Source organism: Tetranychus urticae, chromosome 1 (assembly GCF_039701765.1).
Source record: "Tetranychus urticae isolate SD_2017Ah chromosome 1, NJAU_TeUrti_SD_1.0, whole genome shotgun sequence".
NCBI lineage: Eukaryota > Metazoa > Arthropoda > Arachnida > Trombidiformes > Tetranychidae > Tetranychus > Tetranychus urticae.
Genome location: NC_142958.1, coordinates 19914558 through 19941661, shown reverse-complemented (window position 1 = coordinate 19941661; position 27104 = coordinate 19914558). Strand labels below are relative to the sequence as shown.

At 33.7% G+C, this 27104-nt stretch overlaps 6 protein-coding genes and 1 pseudogene across 10 annotated transcripts; 4 read left to right on the top strand and 3 right to left on the bottom strand.

Moving 5' to 3' along the window:
* Nucleotides 1-460: 460 nt before the first annotated feature.
* Nucleotides 461-8219, top strand: Egfr (epidermal growth factor receptor). The gene is made up of 5 exons (XM_015925527.3): nucleotides 461-2355; nucleotides 3254-3386; nucleotides 3596-5973; nucleotides 6055-6219; nucleotides 6331-8219. The coding sequence occupies exons 1-5, from the start codon at nucleotides 750-752 to the stop codon at nucleotides 6870-6872; spliced, it is 4824 nt and encodes a 1607-aa protein (XP_015781013.2). The 5' UTR covers nucleotides 461-749; the 3' UTR covers nucleotides 6873-8219.
* Nucleotides 8220-10097: 1878 nt separating this feature from the next.
* LOC107359053 (uncharacterized) lies at nucleotides 10098-11513 on the bottom strand. Its single transcript, XM_015925501.3, has 3 exons — nucleotides 11469-11513; nucleotides 10992-11240; nucleotides 10098-10853 (listed from the first exon to the last, which is right to left on the bottom strand). Exons 2-3 carry the CDS (start codon nucleotides 11198-11200, stop codon nucleotides 10613-10615), a joined length of 450 nt encoding a protein of 149 aa, XP_015780987.1. The 5' UTR covers nucleotides 11201-11240; nucleotides 11469-11513; the 3' UTR covers nucleotides 10098-10612.
* A 70-nt stretch (nucleotides 11514-11583) lies between these two features.
* On the top strand, nucleotides 11584-14712 carry LOC149094736 (twist-related protein 2-like). Its single transcript, XM_089266387.1, has 3 exons — nucleotides 11584-11725; nucleotides 12926-14013; nucleotides 14088-14712. Exons 2-3 carry the CDS (start codon nucleotides 13732-13734, stop codon nucleotides 14166-14168), a joined length of 363 nt encoding a protein of 120 aa, XP_089122513.1. The 5' UTR covers nucleotides 11584-11725; nucleotides 12926-13731; the 3' UTR covers nucleotides 14169-14712.
* On the bottom strand, nucleotides 14038-20005 carry LOC107359052 (SWI/SNF-related matrix-associated actin-dependent regulator of chromatin subfamily A member 2). 4 transcript variants are annotated; one of them, XR_016197984.1, is made up of 3 exons: nucleotides 15064-20005; nucleotides 14773-14897; nucleotides 14038-14600 (listed from the first exon to the last, which is right to left on the bottom strand). XR_016197984.1 is itself a non-coding variant. In XM_025162897.2 (2 exons), exons 1-2 carry the CDS (start codon nucleotides 19852-19854, stop codon nucleotides 14580-14582), a joined length of 4812 nt encoding a protein of 1603 aa, XP_025018665.2. In that variant the 5' UTR covers nucleotides 19855-19998; the 3' UTR covers nucleotides 14038-14579. The 4 variants fall into 4 exon arrangements, 2 of the variants coding, with proteins under 2 accessions (XP_025018665.2, XP_089122512.1); XR_016197985.1 differs by having other exon boundaries at nucleotides 14038-14510; nucleotides 15064-19998; XM_025162897.2 differs by lacking the exon at nucleotides 14773-14897 and having other exon boundaries at nucleotides 15064-19998.
* Nucleotides 20006-21047: 1042 nt separating this feature from the next.
* Nucleotides 21048-24108, top strand: LOC107372275 (WD repeat domain phosphoinositide-interacting protein 2 pseudogene; annotated as a pseudogene). Its single transcript, XR_016197712.1, has 2 exons — nucleotides 21048-21377; nucleotides 22569-24108. The product of XR_016197712.1 is annotated as a WD repeat domain phosphoinositide-interacting protein 2 pseudogene (transcript).
* On the bottom strand, nucleotides 24083-25740 carry LOC107372278 (selenoprotein F). Its single transcript, XM_015940485.2, has 4 exons — nucleotides 25545-25740; nucleotides 25012-25084; nucleotides 24717-24893; nucleotides 24083-24639 (listed from the first exon to the last, which is right to left on the bottom strand). Exons 2-4 carry the CDS (start codon nucleotides 25045-25047, stop codon nucleotides 24400-24402), a joined length of 453 nt encoding a protein of 150 aa, XP_015795971.1. The 5' UTR covers nucleotides 25048-25084; nucleotides 25545-25740; the 3' UTR covers nucleotides 24083-24399.
* LOC107372276 (guanine nucleotide-binding protein subunit beta-like protein 1) lies at nucleotides 25714-27025 on the top strand. Its single transcript, XM_015940482.2, has one exon. It carries the CDS (start codon nucleotides 25919-25921, stop codon nucleotides 26939-26941), a length of 1023 nt encoding a protein of 340 aa, XP_015795968.2. The 5' UTR covers nucleotides 25714-25918; the 3' UTR covers nucleotides 26942-27025.
* The last annotated feature ends 79 nt before the right edge of the window (nucleotides 27026-27104 follow it).

Sequence of the window (27104 nt, the reverse complement as noted above, 5' to 3'; positions counted from 1 at the left end):
CCAGAAAAGTAAGAAAATGAACTAAGAAATTGAAAGAAAGAAATATGTAAGCGAAACAGAAAATAGACAGAGAAGATAGAGTGAGTCTTGTAATACCTGTTTTGAAGAGAGGGGAGAGATTCTTTCTTTTTCAAGTTTCTCTTTCTCAGCATTCTTTTTGTCTCTTTCTCCCGGAGAGAAGAAAGAGATGACAAGTTAGAGAGGCTTTCTTTTTCCCCTTCTTCTTCTTCATCTTCAATCTTCTTTTTCTTCTTCTCACAAGAAAAGTAAGAAAATGAACTAAGAAATGGAAAGAAAGAAAAAATATTGTTAACCGAAAGAGAAAATAGACAGAGATGATAAAAGTTAGTGAGTCTTGTAATACCTGTTTTGAAAGGGAGGGAGAGAAAGAGAGAGAGAGAGGTGGGTTCTGTTGGAATGGCGTCAAGGAGCTTGGCCGAACTAGCAAAAAATCCGAAGTAAAACAGTAGAGATGTATTGTCGATGTGACTCTTTTTATTGCTCTTTTTTTAATCAAATCAAACAATAATTTCAATTCTAATGTGTAAATATAGTCAAATTTGTTCATCTCATTAGTTAATTTTACTAATTATCATCAACTTTTCTTTTTTACCTAAACAAAGTTTAAGGCTAAAGTTGCCAGTTGCGTGTTGGCAGTCAATAACAAGAGAGATTAAAAGACTTTACGTTCAAAGCCATGGATTTACTATTTTGTGTTGATACGGAATTACAATCAAGTCCAAATTGAAATGACAAACTATTGGAATATCAAGTGGTGTTTATTAATTCCTCTAATTTTTGTAATTGTGTTAATATGTGAATCTATCTCCTTTCAATTGTCATCTTCATCTGTATCTAACCCATCATCATCATTACTTTCTTCGGCATCTCGCTTGTCATCATCTTCTTCTATTTTTTCCACCTCACATGATGCTTCTTCTGTCAAGAAGGGCAAAATTTGTATCGGTACAAATGGACGAATGTCCGTTCCCTCTAACCGTGAACACCATTACCAGAATCTTAGAGATAGATACACCAATTGTACGTATGTTGACGGCAACCTAGAATTAACATGGCTTGAGGATCTAGACCTGGACCTTAGCTTTCTCAAAGATATCCGTGAGGTAACAGGCTACGTGTTGATCAGTCAGGTTCATGTGAGACGTGTTGCCTTACCCAATTTACAAATCATCCGAGGAAGAACACATTTCAAGCTAAATATCCGTAGTGAAAAGTTTTCTCTTTTGGTAACTTTGTCTAAAATGGAAAACTTGGAGTTACCAGCTTTACGAGATATTCTTGCTGGTGATGTTGGTTTCTTTGATAACTACAACCTTTGCCATATTAAAACAATCAATTGGGAAGAAATTTTAACCGGACCCAAAGCGAATACTGTATATTCATATAATTTCACTCATCCTGAACGTGTTTGTCCACCTTGCCATTCTATGTGTTCTGGAGGCTGTTGGGGTGAAGGTATAGAGAATTGTCAAAAATTTAGTAAAATAAATTGTTCACCACAGTGCCATTCTGGCAGATGTTTCGGACCAGCTCCACGAGAATGTTGTCACCTATTCTGTGCTGGTGGTTGCACCGGTCCAACGCAAAGTGATTGCCTTGCTTGCCGCAATTTTTATGATGATGGTGTTTGTAAACAAGAATGCCCCCTCATGATGAGATATAATCCATCACTTTACATCTGGGAACCAAACCCGGAAGGTAAATATGCTTATGGAGCTACCTGTGTTAAAGATTGTCCAGAACACTTGCTCAAAGACAATGGAGCTTGTGTCCGGTCTTGTCCACCAAACAAAAAAAGCCAAGCAGGTGAATGTGTCCCCTGTGATGGACCCTGTCCTAAAGCCTGTGAAGGAGTTGATATCATTCATGCCAGTAACATTGAAAAGTTTCGTGGTTGCACTGTTATTGAAGGATCTCTAACTATTCTGGAAACATCATTCAAAGGATACCAGGAATTTTTTACTAATCTTACCTTTGGAAAAAACATACCTCCCCTGCATCCCGATAAACTTCATATCTTCAATACTTTGAAAGAAGTTACAGGATACATAAACATTCAAGCATCTCACCCAGCATTCACCAACCTATCTTATTTCAAAAATTTGGAAATTATTGGTGGAAGACAAAATACTGAAATGTTTGCTGCCCTTTATATTGTCAAAACATCATTGGTTTCCCTGAATCTTAGATCACTGAAGAAAATTCGTTCCGGTTCTGTTGCCATTTTGGAAAACAAAGAACTCTGTTTTGCTAATAGTATTGATTGGAAGAAAATTTTACTTCAGAGTAAACAGTCAGTATTTCTTGAAGGAAACGGAAACGAGTTGAATTGCGGTAAGTCCATTTTTTTGTTTTACATCTCTATTTTTTCCCATATTTTAATGTTTGTCCATCTTGTTACCGCTCTTATGTATTATTTTGTCATGTCACTTGGCGTAAAAACCTCAAAAGAAGCGCAAACAAACCGAGTTTAGTCTTTGTTTTTCTTTATTAATTTTGTTGATTGACTTTTTTGTCCCGCTAATCAGGAACTATTACTTCTAATTATGTTTGTTTATGTAGCGACTTCAACAACAATGTCTCTTTCGAACCTACACCTATCTTTGTTGCACTCTCTTTTCTTTTCTCTTTTTTTCCTTTCTATCTCATCATCATACCATTTTTGGCTATTAACGTACATTTCTGTATTCATTTCTAACGCTAAGATTTCTCTCTCTTTCTTTCTCTGCGGTTGAGGCAACTTTAAAACGCTCAAATTGATCAATTGAGTTGGCGTACAAAATCAGGTTTCTTTTTGTCCTTATTCTTAAAACATTGTGAGTTGAAGAAAAAAAAGAAGGGAAAAAGTCATTTTCTCAACTTTCTACTATCTTCATCTCATACTCGCATTAATTTTTTGTGGACTTGATTCTAGAACGCCCAACATGACAACGTTTTTATGAGATGACTTTTCCATAAAAAAGTCAAGTGGTTCAGTTTTGGTCTGTTATTATCATTAACGTTTTGGTTTTAAGACGCTATTCTGAAGATATAGTTGTGATAGTTATGAATTTTTCAATTTATAGAGGCAAGATGGACTGAAAATTATTCTAGAGCATTTAAAAAATAGATTTACATTGTCGATTAATTGACAGATGTCCAAAGCACATTAACAAGCTTTGACCTAATATATGTTGATTATCTGTTGATCTGGCTTTCTCTAATTTCCTTTAAATTCTCTTTCCACCCACAGCTGATAAAAAATTGGTTTGTGACCCGCAGTGTGGTCCCGATGGTTGCTGGGGTCGAGGTCCAGATGAATGTTTATCATGTCGCTCATATCGTTTAACAGATACCTGTATAAATGGATGTAACTCATCACTTGGGTATGTTTAACTATACTAATGTTTACTTTAATTTAATCATTTACAAACAAAGGTGCCTTAGTTAGATTAACGCGCCGCTTATCAGTCAATTTATTGCTTCTTCATCACCATCTTTCATCAACTTGTCGATAGCTTTCTATTTATTTTATCAATATTTATACTCTCTTCTCATATTAATCATTTTCGTTTTTTACTCTTTCCTTTTATAGATTTTATGATGCTGGTAATCATATCTGTAAGCATTGTCATGAGGAATGTCTGGGTGAATGTTATGGTCCAGGAGCCAACAATTGTTCCAAGTGTCGAAATGTCAGAGATGGACCTTACTGTGTAAATAAATGTCCAATCTCTAAGTACAATGATTCAGGTGAATGTAAACCGTGTCATGAAAATTGTATTTCTGGTTGTACTGGACCTGAAAATCGTCCAGGACTTGGAGGATGTAACTCCTGTGAACGAGCCATCGTTTCTATTGACAATCCAGATGTTGTTGAGAAATGTCTTAAAGCTGACGAACCTTGTCCTGATGGATTTTACCATGAATACATTGGAACTAGAGAAGATGGCGGCTTGAAATCGTTGTCTGGTAAATCTGTTTGTCGTAAATGTCACCAAAGATGTAGAAACTGTACTGCTTATGGTATTCATAAATCAGTTTGCGAATGTTTACAATATTCTTCGGCTGAGCAATGTGAAGATACTTGTCCACGAGATCACTGGGCTGATACAGCTAATCATGTGTGCTACAAGTGTGCTGATGAATGCCAAGGCTGTCACGGACCAACCAATGGAGATTGTTTATCTTGTCGTAACTATCGTGTCTACTGGGGTGATGATCAGAAGCGTTTCAATTGTACTGCTACTTGTCCTGCTGATAAGCCATATAAAGTTGTCGCCGTAAATGTTGCCGAAGATCCTTATTGTTCTGAAGAAGAAGCTAAACCGTTCATTCCTCCACCTAAAGATTCCAACACAGCAATGATAGTTGGTGTTATAGCAATCACAGTTTTATGTCTTGGATTTTTCCTTGCCTTTTTCAGCTACCAGGGTCTTCAAAAAGCACGAACAAAGGAAAAGACTATGCAACTCACGATGCGAATGTCCGGGTTCGAAGATAATGAGCCTCTCAAATTGACTAATGTTAGACCAAACTTGGCTAAACTCCGCATTGTAAAAGAGGCAGAGCTTCGTAAAGGAGGTGTACTTGGCTGTGGTGCTTTTGGTATGGTTCACAAAGGAGTTTGGGTCCCTGAAGGGGAAAATGTAAAAATTCCCGTTGCAATCAAAATTTTGAAAGAAGGCACTGCTCCAGATACAAACAAAGAGTTTCTTGAAGAGGCTTACATCATGGCATCAGTCGATCATCCTAATTTACTTAAGCTTTTAGCTGTTTGTATGACTTCACAACTCATGTTGGTTACTCAACTTATGCCTTTAGGATGTCTTTTAGATTATGTGAAAACACACAAAGATAAAATTGGCTCAAAACCTTTATTAAATTGGTGCACTCAAATTGCTAGAGGAATGGCTTATCTTGAAGATAAACGAATGGTTCACCGTGATTTGGCTTTGAGAAACGTTCTTCTTCAAACTCCAGGATGTGTAAAAATTACAGATTTTGGTTTAGCAAAACTATTAGATATTAATGAAGATGAATATATCGCTGAAGGAGGCAAAATGCCTATTAAATGGTTAGCTCTTGAATGTATCCACCATCGAATATTTACTCATAAAAGTGATGTTTGGGCTTTTGGTATTACTGTTTGGGAACTTTTAACATATGGCGGACGTCCATATGAAGGTGTAAATGCTCGAGAAGTTCCATCCCTTTTAGATAAAGGTGAGCGACTTCCACAGCCCGCAATTTGTACAATAGATGTTTACATGATCATGATTAAGTGTTGGATGCTGGATGCAGAGTCTCGTCCATCCTTTAGAGACTTGGCTATGGTGTTTGCCAAAATGGCTGGTGATCCTGGAAGATATCTCGTCATTCCAGGAGACAAGTTTATGAGACTTCCAAGCTACACTCAACAAGATGAGAAAGAATTGATAATAAATTTGTCCAAAGCAATCGAAGGTCCTGAAGTTATAATGGATGCTGAAGAATACTTGCAACCAAGTCGATCAGAACACGAGGGTAACAGTGAGACACCTCCACCACCTACACCTATTAAGAAATTCATGGAAGATCGAGGGTTTGAAGGAGATCCTCTTGGGATGATGATGCCTTCCGCCCAGTCAATTGTGGGCAATCATCACTCAATATATTCAAATAATTACCCACATCATCATCATGCTCATACTGGGTCCATTGGTGGTGTGACAAATATAACAACTGCCAGCTTCTTAGATGACACTGTTGATTCATGTAAAACACGAGCAAGCTCAATTATGTTTAACGGTGGAACTCTTCGAAGTAACGCTGAATTAAGAAGCAAATATGCTGGTCTTGATTGTGGCAATAGTGGCCTTGAAAATGGAAATGGTTCAACTTTATATCCCTTAACTTCAACTATGCATCGCAGGGACAGCAGCCTTATATCTAGTCGATTCTCAGCAGAACCTGTAAAAATGCATTCCAAAGGTAATTATTTGATTTTTGGCCAATCCATATAAAAATCTGTTACATTTTACTAATATAAATTTCTTGTATCTATTTTTTTAGAATTTGAAAGTATTGATAACTTTATGGCTGATGGAAGCAACTTTTCTAAAGGTTGTGATATTCCAATGAGCCTTCCAGTTGACGAAGAAGATTATTTAATGCCTTCACCAGGTCTTCGCAACTCTCAAAATTATGTAGACTTAATAGGTGATGCTAAACTTTCAGGTAATGTTTCTGCAAAAGTGTCACTATTATTGAATCATGATCAATTAATATTGATTCACATTCCCTTTGTCTTGATCCAAAATTAATTGTCAACATTTTTTTTACTATTAGAAATGGGAACACTTAAAGCCAAAGATCTCGAACAGTTTTGTAATGTACCTGATTTTGTACCTGTTGATGGTCATGGAAGATTCGGTGTCGATAATCTAGAATATTACCGAATGAGTTTCGAAGTACCGAATGACTATATTAACACTAGGCCATGTTACATAGGTAACAATTGTCTACCAGGAGTGCCACTCAACTCAAATAGCAATGGACCTTCTAATGGTCAAGCCATAATAGGACCACCACCACCCACTCCAACAACAATAAGCGGTGGAACAATATGCGGTGGTATTGTGCCTAGTTCAGGTCCAGGAAGGCCTAATAGTTCACCATCTAATGGCCCATGTCAAATGGGACCACCACCAACACCTGGACCGCAATCTTCTTTGACCGGTCCTCAAGTTATTCACATAGTCAGTCGTAAATTACATTCTAGTGACGAGGAAAATTCGGACGATCATGAATATTATAATGACAATTATTATGATAGCTCAGCACGTGAATTACAACCTCTTAATCAACGACGCAACGAAACAACTGTATGATTTTTATAAATGAATATTTGTAAATATTTTGACAAAAATACTAAATTCAGTACCAACATTTCATACGAAAATTAACATTTGGACATTGATTTGGTGGTTTTACATGAAATGCATAGCTTATTAGCAGCAAATTACAGCCAAACCTGCCTGCGGTAACAGGTTCATCAATAACAATTCAAACACAAGTGCTTCTAGTAATAACAATGACAATCCATCCTTTAATACTAGCCACAGACGTAGCAACTCAACAAATGAACGTTTCAAAATCATGTAGATCTTCATCAACCTTGGTTTCGTGTTCTTGTGAATGCCTAAGTATCAAGAAGATCAAGAAGGAAACGCTTTTTCGCACTTCCAAGTGTAAAATCTTAAAATAATGTGCCATATTTTTATTACAACCCCTACTAAATAAGGCTGTGTTAATCAAATCGCTATGCAACATGTTCACTTTTTACTTAACTTGGTTATTTGGTTCACAATTAGTGCAATGCAATTATAGTCATTGCAGATTTTTGATATGACTAATTTTTATGAAAATGGTTTAAATGATCATATTGATCATGTGTCAATCAAATTACTGAGTAACTAAATTTTTGCCCAATCTCGGTGCAACTGTATAAAGAAATTTTGTATAATTTTTTATTCTTACCCTTGATCCTCAATACGTGTGTCTTGTAAATCTTTTGATTGTTGCGTGTCCAAAGTCATCATCATGCACCTCTCCAACAACTGCATCATAAAAAGCATCAACATAATCAATGAATCACATTTGGTCCACATTACAATTGTTAAAGACAACAATAATGACAACTCAACCCTTATCAAGATGGAAAAGGCCGAAAGACGGAGAAATATGTTATTAAGTCTTCTTGATTTTTGTTGTTCAACTTTTATGGTTATCATTTACTTCAACCAACTTGCATCAATCATCATTATTATCTACATTATTACAGCCATCATCGTCATTTTAAGAGCAGCCAACAGGTTTTATCCTTTAACATGCGTTTCTGTTATTCATTTCATTCATCAAAATAATGACAAGATTGATCAAGATCTGTTGATATTAAATCGACTTACGTCCGTCAGATAATCACTGCAATCTCTATCAGCAGTAATCTTTAACAATTTAATTTTGATCTTCCAATTCAATGTTTCATCTGACAACATCAAATTTCTTCCTGTTTTTACGTTTAATCAAATGAACATCCTTTGGATCAAAAGTAAACCATATTTGAGAAGACGCCACACTTTGAAAGCATCAAATTTAATTGTACAAAAATCAATATTTTAAATATGACAAAATATGTAAATGTAATTAAAATTAAATTTTAAGTTGAACAACCTAAATTGGAGCAATTTAATTTCTCTTTCAATCATTAATAATTGAAGGAAAGCGTCTCAAAAATATAAAACTAAAATCAACACAAAATGGGAACAAAATGGTTCCTATTAAAAAGTTGTGATAATTCAACTTGTTTAGCCCGAGTTAAATGCTGAGTTAATTTTTCGCTGCATGAATTGCCGTTTAAACCAATCTTTGAAGTCAATAAGTTAACCATATGATGAACAAAAGGTCGGCCTTCTTCAGTTTTAGTCGGAAATCTTTGAAGTTTAAAGGATTAACTGATTATCTCTCCAATGAACCTCCGACTGTAAGAATGGCTTATCCGTGTTAATTTTAATCCAATTGTTTACTAATGAAACAGATGAGCCGACTTGACCTTTTCAATTCAAAGGAAAAAACAAAAGTGAAATCAATGAAAATTTTCAAGAATTGAACCTCTTTTTCTGGTTAATGTCTAAATCTATTGAAGTTTGATTTCAATTTAAATTGAATGCTTTTCAGCGCATTTAAAGTGAAAGGTGGAACCAATTGTTTTATAAATACAATGAGCACTTCAAATGAAATAGCAATCATCAGTTCCAATGAAAGCTTAGCGAAAGTTTGATCAACACTAAAACGGATCAATGTTTAAAAGGATTCAGCTTTTACATTGTATTGTTAATATACTGTTCAATTCATATTCAAAATATTGATGTAAATAAGTCAACAATCATTTTTAATTTTCTTGTGACCAGAAAAGCTATATTAGTCAAAGATAACACGTAAATATAAACTAATTTTGATTTGCTTCATATCATTGTTTAAACCAAATTTTCATCTTTATTTAGGACTAGTTAACCTTGATTGTGATCAAAGGTAATTTAAATAATGTTAGGGAAAGCAATTATTTAGGTGAGACGTGTTAAGAGATGGTAAAGTCAAGGAAAAGTTGATTCCCTTTGTAACTTACAAAAACAGTCACGCCACAAAATGGTCTAACCTCAATGACAGTCTACGCTTTATAAGGCCACCAAGTACATAAACCTGTGTTACGGACGAGTTATTAAGAAGAGGAAGATGAAGATGAGGAGGATGACAATTATGAGTAACTTCACCATTGGGTTGAGAAATGAGATGTAATTGTTGGATAAAGAAACGGAATCATCAACCATATCCATTGATAATTTTGAATCGTCTCTGTTTTGAGTTTAATGTTTTCAATGAAAGTATACATCAGTTAATGGTTCTGTTTGTATGTTAAATGGTTAAACAATTAATTTAATCAGTAAATTAATAAAATTACCAAGTTTGAAGGGTTACATGTTATTTATAAATTTGGATTGATTTGATTTCTTTCAATGTTTTCACTTGAGGTTCATTAAAATATACATAATGCAGTTGATTGTTTATTTTTATCAAAAGCCAAATGAATATCTGCTTTTAGTTTTCATTTTATTATATTATTAGTCTTAATATTAGTATTTTTACTTGATTTACGGTAAAAGATAGCAATGAATTAAATCCACTTTCACTTTAATATAATCTTTAAATAAAGTCTTTAATAATAAAAAAACAGGTAAAAATAATCAATTCACTTTTCTTTTCCAGTGATCAATTTTTTTTGCTTCAACTTCTATTTTCATATTTAGGTTGAAAGTTGATTACTACTTATTGCTGTTGCATCTTAAATTGTGATTTAAATTAACGTTGCCCTTCTTTGGTCTTCAAAACCAGTTTAGCTTTTCCTAATCATTTTCACCTTTTTTTGTCTTGAACTATTTTTTGATAGTAAAACCAGAATAGTGTATGGATAAGCGGGAAAAATTAATGATGGTAATATTAATAACTATCATTAGCAACCAGAATGGTTAATATTTAAAGGTAATGAAAAAAGAACAATGTTTTATGTTTTAGATTTGTAAATATATTATTAATGAAATAATAACATGATAAAAAAGTTATGGCAAAAAAGATGCTGATGATGATGATACGAGAGAGGCTAGAAGAGAGAAGATGAAAACACAAAGGTGGGTGACAAAGGACAAATTAAAAACCTAAATAGATTAGACTGTTTCAATAATCAATTGGATTCCAGCAAGGTTAAGTTGATCTAGTAAAATGAGGGAAAGATTTGACATCTTGATCATCTAAACTTTCAATGTCTAACCTTGACAATTGATTAATTTTGTGGAAACAAGTCTAGTTATTTAACTTTTTTTACAATCAGGTGAACAGGACAATTATTGTACAATTGATGAGGAAAGAGAGAAAGAGGCGCTGAAGAGAGGAAAATGAAAAACAGTCATCATCGAGGGTTTGGTGATGGTGCTTTTGTGTCTGTTATGCTGATGAATTTTGTGGTCGCGTTGTTGCAGTAATGGAATGTTGATGTTTAGTTTAGATGAAAGTGATTGGTTTACCATCCTGATGATCCACCATAACTACCAGCAGCAGCTGAGTAATCATCACCACCACCATAAGATGAAGCTCCAGCTCCATATGAGGCACCAGATGAGTATGAAGAAGCGGATCCCCAGTTATCACCTCCTCCCCATGATGGTTCCCAAGATGAAACAGTTGGCCATGATGGTGCAGGCCATGAAGGAGCGGGCCATGATTGTTTTGGCCAGGATTTGGCTTCCAATTCAAGAGGAAGACTGTTGATTTGCGACAATTTAAGTAGCGGCAGCGGTAGCAAAGGAAAAAGGAGAAGGATCAAAGGATTAGATTTTCAGTTAATATTTTGTTAGTTAGAAAGTAAAGTTTAGTTTTAATTTAAATTGATTGGTACTTACGGAATTGGGATTGGAACAGGTAAGATTCCGAACTTCTTTTTCTTGGAATGCTTCAAGAGAAGAGCCAAAGCAGCGAGTTTCTTGATCTTAAGGAGTTTTCGTCGACTTCCTTCGACTTGTGTAACATAGTAGTTAACAAGAACCAATTGGAGAACAACTAAAACTAAGAAAGCGAGCGATAAGCCCGTTCGACGACTGGTTAAGGACATAGTTTTGATTTAAGATGATGGTTTAATTAATCCGTTATTCCTTGAGAAAAAAGAAAGAAGAGAGAGAGAAAAAAATAAGCAAACGATAAACAAATAGAAACAAAGGGATTCAAATGAGTCAAAAGGTAGCACTGAAGTAATCCGTTTCTTTTCAATAAAGCTGATTGGATAACACAAAGTGTGTGTTATTAGGAAAACATGGTTATAGTGTGGGATAGCAAAATCTTATATAAAATTGTATTTACTTAAACAGAAAAGTGAAATTTACCTTTTATCAATAAACAAATGATGTTGATGGTTAAACTTTAATAAAGTGAATGAAGTTAGGAATCAAATTGTGATTCCCTTTTATATATCATCTAAAAATGTGAAAGTTACCTGCTAGTGTATATATTATAGCAGGAAGTACAGCTAAAGGAACATGAAGAAAATTTTCTCATTTTTTCTCCACCTCTCACCTCATTTTTTGACCAATTAACTATTTTAAAGATGGACCAAGGAACCACCACCAACATATTCAAAGCAGTAAGTTGAAGCAAAAATGTTGCTGATGCTGATGGTGATGATGCTGATGGTGATGTTGATGATGATGAAAGAGAAAGCAAGTCCGGTTGATTTGTTACAATAAGGAAATGTGTTTTTAATTACAAAAAAGCTACGATAATATTATTGCTTTAGGCAATTCAAGAGGCAGGAATCAAACAGTAATAATAATAATAATAATGATAACATAAAGAATAACACTAATATTAAACGATAATCTAGATCAGAAGAAGAAAGAGGCTGATCAATCTTCCGGCGATCTTTTACGATCATCTTTTTGCTCCGATCAACATAATCATCATTATCATCATCTCAGCATCCAACATTCCAACTTGTCTCTATTTAATCTGATCCACGAATTAGTCTTGATTCCTTCAAATGATTTTTAATAATAACAATAAAAAATGCTTTGGTTTTATCTGCGATTTTTCAATAGTTAAAAGTATATTTATGAAGAAGCCAAATTGCAGCAAAACACAATTTCTCTTCTTTCTCAGCTTCATCACAATCATTATCGTTTTCATTTTTTCATCATCATCATCATCATATCTATAACCTCAATTAATATTATAATTTTGTTAAATCAAAACTTTCATTTTATGTTAACCTAATTTTGACTTCTTTGCCTCCAAACAAATCAAAATGATCATCCAACATTTTTAATACTGATATAAATGATGATGATAAAAAAGATGAAATTGAGTCCTTCATCATCATTACTTTCTCTTTCGTTCATTATCTTGAAGATATGATGAAAAATCAAATTGATATTACAAGAAGAAGAAGAAGAAGAGAAAGTGATGCTATTTTCCATCATTTTACTACCAAATTTGTTGAACTTATTAAATCCATCTTACCATTCTTATCTTGATCCTCATCACCTTTCCACCTCCATCTTCATTTATTCATGATTCCAGGGTAACCGTAGTAATTTAATTCATTGCTTCTCCTTTTTTACTTCAACTAATATTAATTTGGTTCAATTTACCAACTTCTTAATGATTACATTCTAGGTTGGTAGAATGGTATTCAATTTCAAACAACTAACTTTGCTTCAGTATTTTCATTTAAACTTATTCACTTAATTATTGTCATTTTACTACTTTTCTTCTCAATCATTTGTTAACCTTGTTTTATTGTTGATTAAACTAATCTTTGTTTTCATTTCCCATTAAATTTCAGCAATCAATGAAACAAAACATGGAGCCAATTTCAAATGGATCGATCAATTCCAGCAGCAAAAAAACCCAACACTGATTGACTTACAAAATAATCATATTCAATTTACGGTTTCTGTCTAGTCGGTCAAACATACGCACACACATCGAATTAAATAGTTAATTGTAATCTCATGAATTGGTGTGAAATTGAAATAAGATTAGAGTTGAACATGAATTGGAAAATAAAGCCTTTTGAACAAAACACGCAAATCTTGCCTTTATATTTGCCGTTGGCCTCAGACAAGGGCGAATCAGAGGCTAGGAAAGATGATGGAGATGAGGATGACAAGAAAAGAGAAGAAGACAAGATTAAGAAAAGGCGAAAATGAAGATGAAAGAGTCCAAAGAAAGAGGAATTGCCTAAAATAGCCTTAAACGGATCAGAGGTCGTAAAAATTTTGTCTTTGGTCTAAATGATTATCGTGAAAAATGTAAAATGACTCCCACTACTTCTTTGTTTTTAAACTTCCTCTTCTTTTCTCTATTCATCATTCACATTCTTATCATCCTCATCGCCATCGCCATCATCATCTTCCTCTCGACTCTCTGGAGAAGTCTCTGTCGTTTTTGTGCTTTCATTTTGGTGTTTGACATTTTTTGCCTTTGACCATCTTCATCGTTTTTAACCTTTTGTTTGTGCTGATGAGACTGAAGCCTCTGTTTTTGTTTTCAAGACAATCTATTCAACTATTTTATATCAGTGTAATTTAATTGTGTGTCTCTTAATATTTCATTCATTTTTAGTTGATTTTGTATTTTAAATTAATCATGAAAGTTTGTAATGGTAACCACGCTCATCACTACAATCATAACCATAATCATAATCATAGTCATAGTCATAGCCATGGTCATGGACATGGACATGGACATGGACACAAAAAGTTACATGTTCAAAGGATATTGGCCAATGTTCGTGAAAGAAAAAGGACTCAATCTTTGAATGAAGGATTCAATACACTTCGCCAGATAATTCCAACTTTACCATCGGATAAATTGAGTAAAATTGCCACCCTGAAATTAGCTTGTCGATATATTAAATTTCTTGTTGAGGTAAATAGACATTTAGAGTTTGAATTTTTGTTTTACAATTCTTTAATCAATATATATTTTATTTACTTTATTAGATTCTTGATCATGGCAATGGTTATCCAATGGATGATCAACAATTACATCGACTGTTTACAATTTGGAGGTTGGAAGAATAGATTTTATTAAATAATTACAGTTTCCTGGTCTAGGTGTTGATGGTGTTCCTGATGTTGAAGGTGATTTAAGTTCAACACGTTTCCTCTTCCTACCAGGACCATTCTTTTAACCTCTTTTCAAGTGTGTTTCAAGTTCATCAATCTACTTCTTTTCGTTTGCTAGAAGCAATCGAAAGTTGTTTTTGTTTCATTTAGTTAATCTGTATCATCGGAATCATCGTTATCGCTGACATATTTTTTCTTTTGACGAGCTTGACGAGGTTTTCTTCCTTTTAATTTGATCTTCATCTTAACAGAGGAATCGTCATCGGGATCATCATCGCCATCTTCTTCTTCTTCAACCTAAAAAGTATTCAACAATAAATTATCTTATTTTTCTCGCAGCTTTGTGTTGCTTTAGATTGATTATTATCATGGGTCACATGCAGGTTTCTTTTATAGTTGTTTCATTGTGAAGTGATTGAAAATTAATCATGCAAATGAAAAATAAACAAAATGTATAAAAATTAAATTGTTTATAATAAATTGACTTTTTTATAATTCATGAACTTATGTGTTAGTTTACAAAACTTTATTTGTGGACATGCAACAAACATTTACTCACCAGTAAACTAGAATTTAGGAAAAAATGACTAATTTGAAGATATTCTCAACAGTACTTTAACAATTAAATGTAGATGCGTGGAAATTATTCAAATCGATTGATTATCATGGGTAACATGCAGGTTTCTTTTATAGTTGATTGATTGTGGAGTGATAGTAAAATGATCATGCAAATAAAGAAATAAACAAAAAGTACAAAATTTAGAGTGTTATGGTTTTTATAATTTATCTATGGATTGTTGTGTTAGTTTATAAATTATAGTAATAAATAATAATTAATAAATTAACTTACCTCTTCTTCTTCTTCTTCGCTATCATTTTGATCTTCGACAGAAATATCACCATCTTTTTCAATTCTTTCTCTTGCACTTGTAAAAACTGATTGTAGTACAATTGAGTCTTCAAAAATGGTTGACCCCTCCACATTATAAGCTTGTGCATTTTTACAAAGTAACATGAAATCACTCTCCAAATCATCAAGTGATCGATACTTATTATCACGAATTTTTTGACGAATCTTGAAAATATCAACTGGCTTTTTTATTACTTCATAGTAATCAGGTAATTCACGACGAGATGGAAGTTTCAAGAATGGATCTGATAAAACTCTGTCATCACCATCTTTGTAATCGATAACTATCTTCATCAATTTTTTCATTTTCTTCATTAATTCTGGTGCAATTGGAGTTTTATCACGTGGTACTGGACCTGGACGTCGCCCTTTCTTTCCTGGTCTAGGTGTTGATGCTCCTGGTGTTGAAGGTGATTCATCACGTTTCCTTTTTCTACCAGGACCATTCTTTTTACCACGTTTAGTCGGTGTTTCAAGTTCATCTAAATTACCATCTTCAATTGCTTTTAAGAATTGTCTTTCAGTTAAAGCATCACTATAGTCGACTTCTTTTCTTTGTCGGGAACCTCGTCCAAATTTATCTTCTCCTTCTTCTTCTTCCTGAGTTAATCTTTCAACTTCAGCGTCATCTTTTAATAACCAACTAGGTAATTCATTTTCTTCCATTAAACGTGGCTTTCTTCGAGGATCTCTTGCTTCAGCTCTTCTCCTATCAATATCCATTTGTTGGAACAGTTCAAATTCATCCTCGCTACGAGCAATCATCTGGTTAATAGTTTCATCATCGGGAACTTCATTTTCATCTTCATCTTCATCAACTTCTTCAGTTTGTAAAATTGCTTGTAAAAATTGACGTCTTTCAGTTCCAGTTGATTTTTGATCAAACATACCAGCTTGAATGACTTTCTCATCAAGATTTAATTTGTATTTAGCTGCTGCTAAGATACGCTCTTCTACTGAATTTACACTTACAAGACGTAATACACGAACTTCATTCTTTTGACCAATACGATGAGCTCGATCTTGGGCTTGTAAATCTTGATGAGGATTCCAATCAGAATCAAAGATTATAACTGTATCTGCTGCTTGTAAATTTAAACCCAATCCACCAGCTCGAGTTGATAACATAAAGATAAAATATTCAGAATTTTCAGCATTAAATTGTGCCAAAAGTTCTCCACGATCTTCAGCTTTTGTTGTACCATCCAAACGAAGGTAAGTAAAATTACGATAATTGAAATAATCTTCCATTATGGTCATCAAAGTTGTCATTTGACAGAAAAGTAATACTCGATGTCCAGTTTGTTTCAATTTTGGAAGTATACGATCTAAAAGTTCAAATTTACCACTAGATCTATACAAATCAGGTCCAGAAACAATACCACCGCTGATACTAGTATGATCTGCTATTGCTTCTTCGATATGTTGGAACATAAATGGATGATTACAAATTTTACGTAATTGCATAATTGAATTCATCAATGTTTGTGCTCCTCCTTTACCACGTTTATCTTTCTCTGAACCATCCGTTAAAACAATTCCTTTAGTTTGCATATGTCGATAAACGACTCGTTGTAAAGCTGACATATCACATTTAACCACATATTCAACTTTATCAGGTAATTGAGATTCTACTTCTCTCTTTAATCGACGCAACAAGAATGGACGAAGTACTTTATGTAAACGACGAATGATCAAAACAGTCTCTTCTTCATTTAGTTCCACTTTTTCTCCGGTTGTAGCAAATGGAGCATTAAACCATTGTTCAAAAGTATTACAACACTTGAAAATTGATGGTAACAAGAAATTTAAAAGTGCCCATAATTCAGGTAATTTGTTTTGCAATGGAGTTCCAGTTAATAAAAGTCGATGTGGTGCAGCATAATGAGTGTTTAAAACTTGAGTCAATTTACAATGATGATTCTTCATTCGATGACCCTCATCAATTATCATGTATTTCCACTTTATCTTTGCTAAAGATGCTTTGTCTTTAATAATGTATTCATAAGTTGTCAATAAAACATTAAACTTTGATGTTTTCAATTTTTGCTGTAAACTACGACGAACATTTGGTGAACCTTTATAAGGTATTTTGGAAACACTTGGTGCCCAACGATCAAATTCCAACATCCAATTTGACAATGTTGATAATGGCACAATAATCAGGAAAGGACCATTATTTTTCTTTCTTTCAATCAAATATGTTATCAATGCAATTGTTTGAATTGTTTTACCCAAACCCATTTCATCAGCTAATATACCATTCAAATTATTATTATACAAAGATACAAGCCATTCAAGTCCTTTAATTTGATATTCTTTCAGTTTACCATGAACCATAATTGATGCTTGCTCTGTAACTTCTTCACTAATTGCATGAGCAATATTATAATAATTTTGATAACCACCACTTTTATATTCATCATCTTCTTGGGATGCTGCTTGGATAACATTTTTGTTAGCTGCATTCATTACTGGATCTGGTTGAGATTGTTGTTGTTGTATTTGTTGCTGTTGTTGCTTAGAATCTTCATCATCATCAGATGAATCATCACCATCATCATCTTCATCTTCATCATCTGTTTCTCTAGGAGCAACTTCATAACCAGGATGCATTTCAAGCCATGTCTCCAATTGACTTGCAAGTGGAGCTTCTTTTCCAACCAAAACTTTACCGGTTGATGTTTCCATAACATTTATACGTACATCTGATTGTTGTGAACTTTCATCAATAGTTCCATCCATTGTTGTATCACCTTTACCTTCTCCATCTTCTCCTTTAACACCTTCTTTATTTTCTTTCTTAATCTTCTTTTTCTTCTTCTTCTTTTTATCCTTTAATTTTTTACGTTGATCAACTTTATGTTGTTTAACCATTTCAGTAAGATTTTTAATATATTCATCAGTTTGTGATAACAAGAATGCCAATCTTCTGTCCTTCTTTTGATCAATAAGTTTACGATAACCTTCTTCATCTTCAGCCATCAATCTTCTCATACGTTCTTTCTCAATTCTTTCTTGTTCCTTCTTTTGTTCTCTCTCAGTATTTGCATGATAAGTTGCAACAGCTTTATTAACTTTTGCCACTTTACCACGAATATTTCGATGATATTCTTTGAAATCTTTTACATGCTGTAAAACTCCTCGTAAATATTCTTGATGTTTCTCAATTCTTTTATTTTCTTGTTCTTGTCTTTTTTGTTTCTCCAATTTCTCAGTAATCCTTGCATCTCGTAGTCCAATCTTTTTACTTCTCTTATATAACTTTGGATTAAGACCAGTTTCCAATGAAGTATCTTTTCTCATATGAGCAACTACTTCACGTCTAAGTTGACGTTGAAAATTGACTAAACGAAGAGCTCGTAATTCAGTCATTGCTTTAACTTTTAAATCTTCTGGTAAATTTGCTGAAATATTTTGTAATTCCTCTATTCTATGAGCAATTCTTTGGGCAATTTTGTTCTCTGTTTCTTTTATTATTTCAACAGGATCTAATCCAATTGGCTTTTGAACTGGAGTAACTCTATTGGGACGAGGTTGTTGAAGTTGTTGTATCATTGTTTGATATCCTGGATGAGGTGGTTGTTGACTTGGAGTTGGTATTGGAGGTGGTTGTAATGGAGCTTGTAGTGTTGCTTGTAACTGAGGTTGGGATGGAGGTTGAATTGAAGATTGTGGTTGAAGTTGTAATTGAATTTGCGATGAAGGTTGAGATTGCGGTGGTGCTTGTGATTGTGATGGAGGTTGTTGTTGTAGCGGTGGTGGTGGTTGCAGCTGTGGTTGTTGTAGTTGCGGTTGTGATGGCGGTTGTTGCATTTGCAGTGGCGATTGGAGTGGTGACTGCATATGTGATTGCAATTGTTGCTGTTGTTGAAGTAGAGGTGGAGGCTGACTTAAAGGTTGTTGAGGAGGCTGTGGTGAAGACTGTGGCGGTGTTTGTGATTGTGCTTGAGCCTGTGCTTGTGCTTGTGCCTGAACTTGCGAATGTAGATGAGGTGGATGTGATTGTTGATGTGGATGAGAAGGATGTAAATGTGGATGTGTTGGTTGTTGGGGTAAAGGTTGCTGAAGCTGTTGTTGTTGAGTTGCTAGCTGTGGCATATGTGGTTGATGCTGTTGCTGTTGAGGAGGTGGAATTGATGGTATTAACGACGGTTGAGGTTGCGAAGATGGTTGTTGTTGTTGTTGTTGTTGTGATTGAAGTTGCGATTGCAATTGTGATTGTGACTGAGCTTGTCCATGTAACGGTACCTGTGCCTGAGATTGTGCTGATTCCTGAGTATGCAGATCAGATGGGTGAGAATGTTGATGTGGATGCTGTGGGTGTGAGTGTGGATGAGGCTGTTGCTGTGGTTGTTGTTGTTGTTGCTGTTGCTGCTGCTGTGGTACATTCTGTGGAAGGGGATGTGATAAAGGTTGTTGGTGCTGTTGATGTTGTTGAGGAGATGGTATTGGTGAAGGTTGCTGTTGTTGGGGTGGAGGTAAGGTTGATTGAATGGGTGATTGTGATTGTGGAGGTTGCGGAAAGTGTTTTCTATTCAACGCAGCTTGAAGATTTTCAGGAACCGGCAAATTACGAGCAATATAACGGTAAGCCATTACTTGAGCTTTCAATTGCTGATGCTGAGCATAAGATAACAGTGATGGCTTCATGTTAGGAGCATTGCCATAAGGACTAGTTGGTTGCATTGTTTGAGGTTGAGGGTCTCCCATTGACATCGGAGAAGCCATCGTTGACTTGTTTGAAAATTGGTGTACCCAAGCCTAAGGAATGTTGAAATAACTTACAATTTCAATGACAAAATCACATAAACATGTAAGAAAATTAATTCACAGTCCAATAACTTGAAAATACGCTGGTTACGCTTGAAACAAGTATACTTGTTACTTTACGCCATCTACTGGTGATAGGTAAATTACATTTGTAGCTTTTTCAAATTATGAAGAGTCTCCATTAGAGACTTCGAAACTTTGACCTCCGAACAGCATAATATGTCACCTGGAGTAATATAGCTCATAAGTCAGATCTGACAGTTATATTTTCGGAATTAGAAATGTACATAATAGATCTTTCCACAGAAAAATATCAATGTTAGTCAGATTCATAAATCTCTCTCAGTTATCATAATATTTAACTGCTTGTATATTTGGACTTTTTAGATGATTTTTCTCGAACTCCGCGAAAAAATGTATCGACAATTAGCAATTTGCAAATATCATATGAAAGAATAAGTTTTGTCAGACAAAATATAAACAATTTTCGGTTTATCTTCCTTCCCTGATTCCTGCATCTGTCGCATTTTTGTCCCCTTTTGGCCAATTGTTGAACTGGCTATTCGTCTCAAAATATTTAAACTAGATTTATATATTGACAAGTTCATCCAGAATCTGAATTTTAAAGAATTCTTTTGATATGTTAAACAATTTGGCTAAAAGCTGTTTACGAAGTTTCCTACTTTAAACATCGATTTTCCGTAAATAAAAATGACACAATAAGCAGGTTTTATTATTGTTAGTAGTTTATTTTTTTTCTGAACACATCGAAAGATGCTTACATCACGAGATAATTTTCTATGAAGTTTCTCCATCCAAACACATAATCAACTCAATAATCAATCTTGAAATCTTTCATAACTTTGATAAATAATAACTTACCTAATCCCAGGTTTCGTCTTCATCTCTTTTATTTTCTTGTCCATCTCTCAAGCAAAAATGTATTAAAACCTAAATATTCAATTTCACATTCTTTATTAATTTTACCATTATCCTTTCTCTGTGTGTATTCATTAATTTTTGAAACAAACATGAAACATCGAACCCGAAATTCAAAATATCCACCAACTGTACATGTAATAACTACAGTGGCGCCATACTAGTTGTGTTTAAGAGAATAAAAGGAAACATTGTAAACAATAACAATTTTCTGGTTGTAAGACCAAAGATGTCAATTTTTGTTTGGTTTAATTATTCATATTTAAGTGAAAACATTAGTTATTATTATTTTAATTATAAGTGTATTTAATGTCTTTAATGGTTATCCGATCAGGAGAAGTCCGAAGAAGGTACCAATGATGAATATATTGAAAAGTTGCAGTTGAAAAGCTATTCAACTGTTATTCGGTTACTAGTTTTTACTAGAAAAACTGGTTACTTGGTTACAATTAGTAAACCATTATTATCTTCACTTCAAACGTATTAATAAATACAAATTGATCTATGATTTTTGTATCAATTGGTTAAACATTTATGTAAAGGTGAGTAATCATTAATCATTTTTGTTGTTTTATTTTTCACTCTTTTTGTCTTCTGCTTCAAAAGCTCATCTTATGGTTGTAATATGATAATAATAGTTGATAACTTTATCATATCTCTTTGTTTTTGTTTTCCTTTCTGTGTTTGTAGTGGTACCGTATTTCCGAACATATAAGCCGAGGCTTATTAATGAAACGTTCACTTAAAAGCGCATTTTTCCTCACTTTAGATTAGCACTATGTGCTTCCACACTCGTTAAAAAACAGGTTTTTTGTATGTACTTCTATGTAATTGCTTATCAGTGTTCTTATTTATGAAGATAAACATGGACTTCGCAGTGAGGAATTTCTGTTCATAAGCACAGTGCTTATATGTTCGGAAATACGGTAATACCATTGTACTTATAACTATCATATCTAAGCTCTTCATTCAGAGGCATTAGCGAATTTTTGTCAACTGGTTTGATAGCTGATTTTTACACTGGTCAATAACCGATAGAATTTGTTTTGAAATATTGTTTAATCAATGGATTGATTCCATAGATTTTCGTGTTTCATTCAATTGACTTTAGTCAATATAGACCCATAATGATTATCGATAGATATTTTGTTTTTGATTTGGCTTATACAAGTTGACTTCATCGAAAGTAATTTACAATAACTGAATAACCAATAAATTTCGACAAGAAAGATTAAGCGCAATTATTGAGCCTGGATTTTGAATTTTAGAAAAAAAAGATCCAAAATGTAAAATTCCAAGAAAGAAATATGGCGAGAACCATAGAGATGCTAAGAAAGAAATGTCTCGAGGCTATTTGATTTCAAACTTTACGTTTGGTCTAGTCGACTTAGCCAAAAGATACAATAGTCCCTCGATTTTTTTGGCAAAAACTGGCTGAGAAAAATGGCTTCACTTTTGGAATTGAGGATTTTAACTGGCTATGACTAAGCTGCAAAGTTCTCGACTCACTCATTTACTAAAGTGGACTCTGCAAGATATAGATAGAGCTACCGATATTCATCATCTTGGGTTTTTGTTAAACTCTTCAAAAAATTCTCCCACCTTTTTTGTTCTGTTTGATATCTTTGTACTTCTTTGTTTACATTATGTTCACACTTGATTATCTTTCTACGTTTCAATTTGTCTTTGCTAATTATTACCTCTTTCTCTGTTTATTACTTTCATATATACAGATTGTTGCTCACTGAGTTCATCATTGCTTGATTTATAAATCAACAAAGACAAACTTGGACTATACATTGGAACATCAAGACTTGTGCCCTTCGTTCAAAATTTGTGTTTTACATTTTTGATTCTTCTTTTTAGTAAAAAGAAACCAAAGCGTCCAATTCAACAAAAATGAGCCTAATGGAAAACGATGATCAAGGCAATTACTTATATGTAAGATTTAATCAAGACTCAACTTCACTCTGTCTCGGTACTCGTACTGGATTCCAGTTAGTTAATTTCCTAAGCATTGACGATCTTAGAACAATCTCGGGATGTGTAGATGAAGAAATTTATATTGCTGAAAGATGTTTTTCATCGAGTATATTGGCCTATGTGTCTCTCCAATCGCCTCGTAAATTGAACTTCCTCCATGTGGAAAAAGACATTATAGTTTGCGATCCAAAGTGTTATAATAACTCCATTTTGGGCGTTCAATTGAGTCGAAAACGAATCGTTGTGGTTCTAGAAGATGCAATTTATATCCACGATGGTTTGGCTGGAGATTTCATGACCACTCTACATCGAATCAAGAAAACTCCATGCAACACAAGAGGCTTGGTTGCACTTTCACCAAGTGAGGAAAATAGTTTACTAGCTTATCCAGGTGGACCCAATACTGGTGAACTAATTATCTATGATTGTGGTAACCTAGTGGATAAAATTATTATCCAAGCTCATGACAATCCACTGGCAGCAATGACTTTTGATGCAAATGGAGAAAAAATTGCTACTGCCAGTGAAAAAGGAACCATTATTCGGGTTCATCTTGTAGCTGATGGAAACTGCCTTTATGAATTCAGACGTGGTTTCACTCGTTGTGCCAACATATATTCACTCTCATTTGGAGAAAATGCACTTTTTCTATGCGCTTCCAGCTCAACGGAAACTATACATATCTTTAAACTTGAGACTCCCCGACCAAAAGAAGAAAGTACAAGCTGGCTGGAATACCTTGGTCGAGCCTCTGAATATTACCTACCAGCCAATATTTCCAAAATTTTCTCACAAGAAAGGTCTTTTGCTTATGCTAGGTTACCGATGAAAGATTTGAAGGCTGTTGCGGCTATTTCCACTGTAAACGATGAACCTTGGTTAGTAGTGGCCTCATATGATGGTTATGTTTATATTTATAGTTTGAATTTGGTTCAAGGTGGTGAATGCAGTCTTGTTAGACAACGTAAATTCGATGACCTACCAGCTTTTAAATCAGACCGTCGAGACTCGCTAACAACATATGCCAACTCTAGCCAAATAGCCACTATTCCTGTGACTAACATGAATTAATTGATCACCAGATCTTGCTTTTAATTTCTTCTTTCCATTTATTCAAAATTTCATCTTCTCACAAATGATCACCAACGATTCCAATGTACAAGTTACTAACTTAAGTTTACAAAAAAAAATCAATATACTTAAGGACCATGTAAATAATTATTTTTACAGCTAATTCTAAATGTGATTGTAATTTCAAAACATGTTTGATAAAAAATAATTTATTGCTCATTTGTACATAAATCTATAACATGGTTTAAGTTGACATGGCTGCATATATTACGATTGGGGAAGTTTCAGATAACTTAATAATTTGTCCCGAAACGAATAAATTTCATGAAATTTCTTCTCGCGCTTTAAAAATATTTTTTTCACAGCTCTTCTTTAACTAGAACATTAAACCTTCGTTTCATTTACAAAAAAAACTCGCTGAGTTATCCTAATCGTAAAAATTAATACAAACAAGTTCATTTCGAAAATAAAATAATTATAGAAAATTACGAAATAAAGCCATACTTGAAACTACTTAAGATGCTCATCGAGAAATTCTGTCACGGTATCTGTGTCCCATTTCGTGAGAGATAATTCTTCAGCAAGATTTCCGTTTTCATCCAATAACTTCATTGTAGGCAATGTTCCTCGAACCCATTTGATGGCTAGATTTTCGTATTGCTTTGGACGATCACTCTTGATGAAGGCTTGAATTTGAGGGTAGTTTGCTAGATTACAGCCACAAACTTCCAACCGCGCTTTTGTGTACTTCTGAGGAATGAATTGATGTGTTCATCAATAACTGCTCAAAACGGTACTAAAACTCTAATATTGTAAACATTACTAACCTTGCGAAGCGAGCTTTTGGCATCTTCCTTTACACAACGAAGACAATCTTCTTTAATGGTATTTAGACCAAACTTGGCTAATTCCAAACATCGTTTGCGAGTTAACTCCTCTCTACGAAAACCTAATCGGGTACACTCTTCATCGGATAATTGATTAGAAGCAGAAACGGTGACAATCTGGAAGAATTGAAAATAAAAATAATAAGTTAATGGAATTAATATGAATGTATTCATTAATAATATAGACAGCACTGAGGTATTGATAAAATTTACATTGAACGGTTTTGATACTTACCAGAACAAAGGAGGACAGCCACAATAAAATATTCATGATTAGCTTGCTTCAGAGTGGTGATTAAGGTTTAAATCTATTAACGAAAATTGAAAGTAAAACAAAGAAACAAAACGTTTGAGGTGAGTATGTTCTATTTTCTTTGTTCAAGAGGCTGAGTTGGAAGTATGATTTTCAAGATAGTTATCGATCATAAACAAATCTCAGATTCAAACTGAGCTCATTGAACATAGATTTGATAACTGTTGGAATAGATTGGCTGATTACCAGTCTGATTAAGTGAAAATCTTTAATGAAAATTAAGATTTGACGTTGAAATCTTAGAGTTCCTAGAATTTTAAGATTCCTTATTATTGCTTTTTCTTGCCAATTTGCAACAATACAAAGAATATCGTTAAACAGGTAACCGAAAATTGACAGTAATCTCGCAAAGAGATAAATACTAGTTTGTCTATATCAAAAACAACTGTTAAACAGTAATAATCAGAGAAAAATAGATAGACAAGGGAATGATGAGTCAGATGTTTTTTACCTACCTTGAAGGATTCAGGTTTTAATCAATTTCCTTTGAACTCCATTCAATAATAAACTCACTAGATTTGAAATTAGCTAATCAAAATAAATAAATCACTGGTTCAATAAATCAATTCAACAATAATTAATCCAGGATAAATCAATTAACCATTGATAAATTCACAAAGTATTCAATCCCACTTTATAAACGACAGGACTCGGTTAAATTGATTCAAATTTAATCCAGATGATGTCACTGCTGTCTTTTGTTATTTTTTTAATTTTGAAATCTGATTTCACAAAATTAATCAAAGTCGATTTCCCTTGAAAATTACCTTTCTAGTAACAGGGAAATTTTCGTTTTAAATTTTTAATTTCATTTATAAGTTCTTAAGCAATGACACTATCACCTGATTATATTTTCAGTCAAAATTTGTATCCTGTAACATCAGTTTGTTTCTTCTCTGTTTTCAGTGTCGATTATTTTGTTACAGGTGACGAGAAAGGTGTCATTAAATTTTGGAATCTCACCGAATACAGGAGACTGTTGACATTTGAAGCTCACAATTCCAAGATTATTACCATTCAAAAGGATGAAGGTGCTGCAAAACTTATTACTCAAGTTCGAGGTGAAATAAAAATTTGGAATTTTGTCGAATGTCCTCTTAATTTACTATTGTGTCAAGTTTATAAATCATCATTGACAAGTTTGTGTACCTGCTCCTATTTGAGTCTAGAAGATGGAAATTATCTACTTGCCTCTTGCTCAGCCTCTGACTCTAAATATATTGATATTTTCCATCAAAAATCTGAATTTGAGAAAATCGTGGAACCCAAATTATCGGATGAAACTGGAATGCTTATGGCTCTGAAATTTATTTGTAACGCTGATGAAAATCGGATTTTGCTTTTAACTGGACATGAATCAGGAGTTTTGAAGTGCTTCCAGATTACATATGATAACGAGAATGGAGTGGAAGAAACCAAAGAAATGGATTCGCTAACCTTATTTGATGATATGATAACATCACTGGATTTTGATGATAATACTCGTAGAGGTATTTGTGGATCAGTTTATACAAAATTGACTATTTTTGGCTTGAAAGAGACTAATATTGGTGATTGCTTTTATAAATTGCTAGCCCTTAAATCGGTTGAAATGAAGAACCCAGGAATCTCATCAATCAAAATAAGACCTGATTCTCGTGTTGTTGCAATTTCTTGCTGGAACTCAAGAGTTTATTTATTTTCATGGAAATCTATGAAACTTCTAGCAGTCATAGATAAGCATAAACAGTCAATAAATGCTATAGCATTTTCATCGCAACTTTTAAACGATGTAAAGAAAATTTTAGCCATTGCTTCAAATGATAAAACTATTAGTTTATGGTCCCCCTACAATGATGTAAAGAATTTATAAATTATCACATTGTGCCTATTTTGCTATAATTATTAAATTCATGTATAAACATGGAGCAAAATAAAAATGGATTAAAGCCTAAAACCATTTAATTTTGGCGCTTTTTGTTGTTCAGTCTTCAACAGAAATAAGATAAAAATTATTTGATTTGATTACTAATTTA